We start from the raw sequence: 3,226 nt of genomic DNA on the forward strand, positions 1-3,226 counted from the left end.
AGCGTTGGGGTAAAAAGGACGGTTGTGGAGGTGGTTGAAGGCAACAGTGACCCTGTTGGTAGGCGACCTGAGTCGCTTGGGGCAGAAGAGGTAGATGCTCCTGTTAATCAGAATCCAAGGGAGGGAGAAGCCAAGAAGGAGGTTGTGGGTGGAAAGCGGAAAAAGAACAAACCCATCAAAAAAAAGGAGGAGCACCCTAGTTGCATCTTTGGAGTGGATATTCGTATAGATCAGGCAATGGAAGCCTCGGAAACATTTTTAGTTGGCAAAGTTCGTGGAAGAAAGTTCTCAGTAGACTACATCAAGGGTTGGGCCCAGTCAGAATGGAAAGAAGCTCCGGGTCAGCCAGAAGAGATCAAGAATCTGGACAGAGGTTGGTTTAGCATTCGTTTTGGGCAAAAGGAGCATGTCGAATGGGTGCTAGAAAAGAACTGGAGCTTTGGGAAGAGGCCAATTTTCTTCAGAAGATGGACGCCCTTGTTTGATGCCCAGAAAGAAAAAATGGCGGAATCTCCGGTCTAGGTCAAATTTTTGGGTCTCCCTATGCAATTCTAGACTGACTCGGCCTTCATTTCAATTGGTAATACCCTGGGGAAGTTTCTTGACGTTGATAGATCATATCTACGAACACATGATTGGAGTGTTTCACGTATTCTGGTAAGTTTAAACCCCAGAGAGGGTTTGGCGGATGCTATGAACCTGAAGTATCGAGATCTAGAGTTTTTACAGACCCTGGACTATGAAAATCTTCCTTTCAGATGCCATCGTTGCCATAAATATGGACATCTGGCCCGGGGGTGCCCTCTGGGACACCGTCGCCGCCGAAGACAAAGGAGAAGTGCAAAAAATCTGGAGGCAAAACAGGAGGTGTTCACACAGGAAGAAGGGGCTCAGATCAAGGAGAGCGATCCTAAGGCAAACGCTCAGGGGTTGGTTCCGGAGCAAGTGGAGGAAGAAGAATAGGAACAGCCTAGGTTTGCAGCAATTGAGACTATCTCTATCCCGATGACCTTCCTGGGACCCCCATCAGTCTATGAAAAGGCAGGGGCGTCTCAGGCGAGTACGCCTCTATCCCCTTCTTTTTCCTTATGCACTTCTATTGTTTTATCTCAGTCATGTTGCGATGAGCCTGGTCCTTTCAGGTAGCTCCTGAATGACCTGCCGGACCTGAGGAAGGGTCAAGTCTCTGTAGATAGTGTTATCATGGCCATTCCATCCTCTCCTAAGTTGTCCTCTATTCCCATGGATGTTGTCTCCTCTGCCCCTCCTATTGTCTATAGCCCTGAACCCCCCTACAACCTTAGACCTTTGGCCAACAGAAAGGGGAAAGGGCTTGTTGTGGGAGGCTTGGAGTTGGACTTGGTGTCAGCAGGCCCGAGGAAGCTAAGAGGAAGGAAATCTATCTTATTGAAGGCATAGTTGAAGGTTGTTATTGATATAGTTGACAGGAAGCAGATGTCTCTGTCAGGGGTGCTTAGAGCAGAGTGGCCACCCGCTGAGATTTTTCGATGATCATCTTATCCTATAATTGCAGGGGTCTAGCTAGTTTACCCAAAAAGCTAGCTATGAAGGAACTGGTCAGGTCCAACAAACCTGATATTATTCTTCTCCAAGAAACTTTGGGGAAGGGGGAAGAAGTAACAGGATGCCTCGTTAAGCTTCTGCCGGGCTGGAGCTTCCATGCCATAGATGCTAATGGACATTCGGGAGGGGTGGCACTGGGTTTCAACACGAAGGTTCTTCTTGAGACCTCCTCTTGGGGATCGGAAAATGTCTTGGCTGTGGAACTATACTCCAATGAGCTATGCATCCCTTTTATTATACTAAATGTCTATGGACCTGTTTTGGATCGAGAGAGGTTCTGGAACCCCTTCTTCGCTAAATATTTTTTGGCACACCCAAATATTATAATTGGAGGAGATCTAAATTTTTCCTTGGGGATGACAGAATCATGGGGGGTCAGAGCCAGGGCAGATCCTCTATCTGATTTCTTTCTAAATAAATTGGCCTCATCTCTCCTGGTGGATGTTTCCCTGCTCAAATTGTGCCCGACATGGAGGAACCGAAGAATAGGAGAAGAATGGATTGGAAAGAAACTTGATCGATTCCTGCTCTGTGAATCGTTGGCGGAAAAATTACAGGCTTTTAGACATTGGGTTGGGGAAGGTGGTCTCTCGGATCATTTCCCTGTCTTTCTGGAAGTAAAGGGAGTTTTCACTAAACCAGGAACTCCCTTTAAATTTAATTCCTCATGGCTCTCGGATGCATCTTTTATTAGCCTCTTCCATAACACTTGGAAGAAAGATGAACTCAATGAAGAAGAGAGTCGCAGCAAGGTTTTTATGGATAATTTAAAAAGGATGAAGGTCGCCTCTAAGCATTGGGCCCTCCATAAGAAACTGAAGGACGAAGAGACCCTAGAAAATGTTAACTCTGCGATTGCCCTCCTTGAAGACCCAGGCGGTAATGGATATGGAATAGTTGAGTCTCGGGATAGACTTCAAGAGTTGGAGACGAAAAGGAGGAGAATCCTCCAACTCAGGGAGGAAAGTTGGTGCTTAAAAAGTAGAGTGATCTGGTTGCAGGCGGGGGACGAAAATACAAATTTTTTTCAGAATTATGCTAAAGGAAGGAAAAACTCTAATACAATCTGGGAAATGAAGAAAGCCAATGGTGAACTGGCTTGCTCTTTTGAAGATTTGGCCTCATTAGGGGTCAATTATTTCAAGAATCTCTTCAAAGCGCCAGAGGAAGTTTCTATTGCAGAAGTTATAAGAGTCGCCCAGTTCTTTCCTAGGTTCATAGAGGAGGAAGGAAATGACTCCATCATGGAACCTGTTTCTAAGGAGGAGGTAGAAGACATTCTCAAAGAAATGCAAAAGGAAAAAAGCCCTGGTCCGGATGGCTAGACTGTCGAATTTTTCCAACATTTCTTCGAATTCATTGGAGATGAGTTAGTGGCAGTTGTGGAAGAATCCAGGCGTACAGGATCAGTCTATCATCCCTTCAATGCCACCTTTCTAGCCCTCATTCCCAAATCTAACCACTCGAGCTATTTTGATGAATTCAGGCCTATCTCCCTATGCACCTGTGTATACAAAATTATTTCCAAAGTTATTTCCTCCAGGCTTAAACCATTCCTCTCCCTGAACATTTCTCCTGAGAAATTTGGCTTTCTAGATGGCAGACAAATACATGAAGCAGTAGGAGTTGCTCAAGAAACTCT

The 3,226-nt window shown here is 45.5% G+C and overlaps 1 protein-coding gene across 1 annotated transcript; it reads left to right on the top strand.

Moving 5' to 3' along the window:
* Nucleotides 1-1,565: 1,565 nt before the first annotated feature.
* LOC149208151 (uncharacterized) lies at nucleotides 1,566-2,909 on the top strand. Its single transcript, XM_089398250.1, has one exon. The coding sequence runs from the start codon at nucleotides 1,566-1,568 to the stop codon at nucleotides 2,907-2,909; it is 1,344 nt and encodes a 447-aa protein (XP_089254376.1).
* Nucleotides 2,910-3,226: the final 317 nt, after the last annotated feature.

The sequence above is a fragment of the Pinus tabuliformis genome, chromosome 1_2 (assembly GCF_031772625.1).
Source record: "Pinus tabuliformis cultivar Carrire ecotype Pingquan chromosome 1_2, CPIR1, whole genome shotgun sequence".
Taxonomy (NCBI): domain Eukaryota; kingdom Viridiplantae; phylum Streptophyta; class Pinopsida; order Pinales; family Pinaceae; genus Pinus; species Pinus tabuliformis.

Bases quoted from the DNA above. Each gene is read 5' to 3' on its own strand.
- LOC149208151 (XM_089398250.1), top strand. From the start codon at position 1,566: ATGAAGGAACTGGTCAGGTCCAACAAACCTGATATTATTCTTCTCCAA.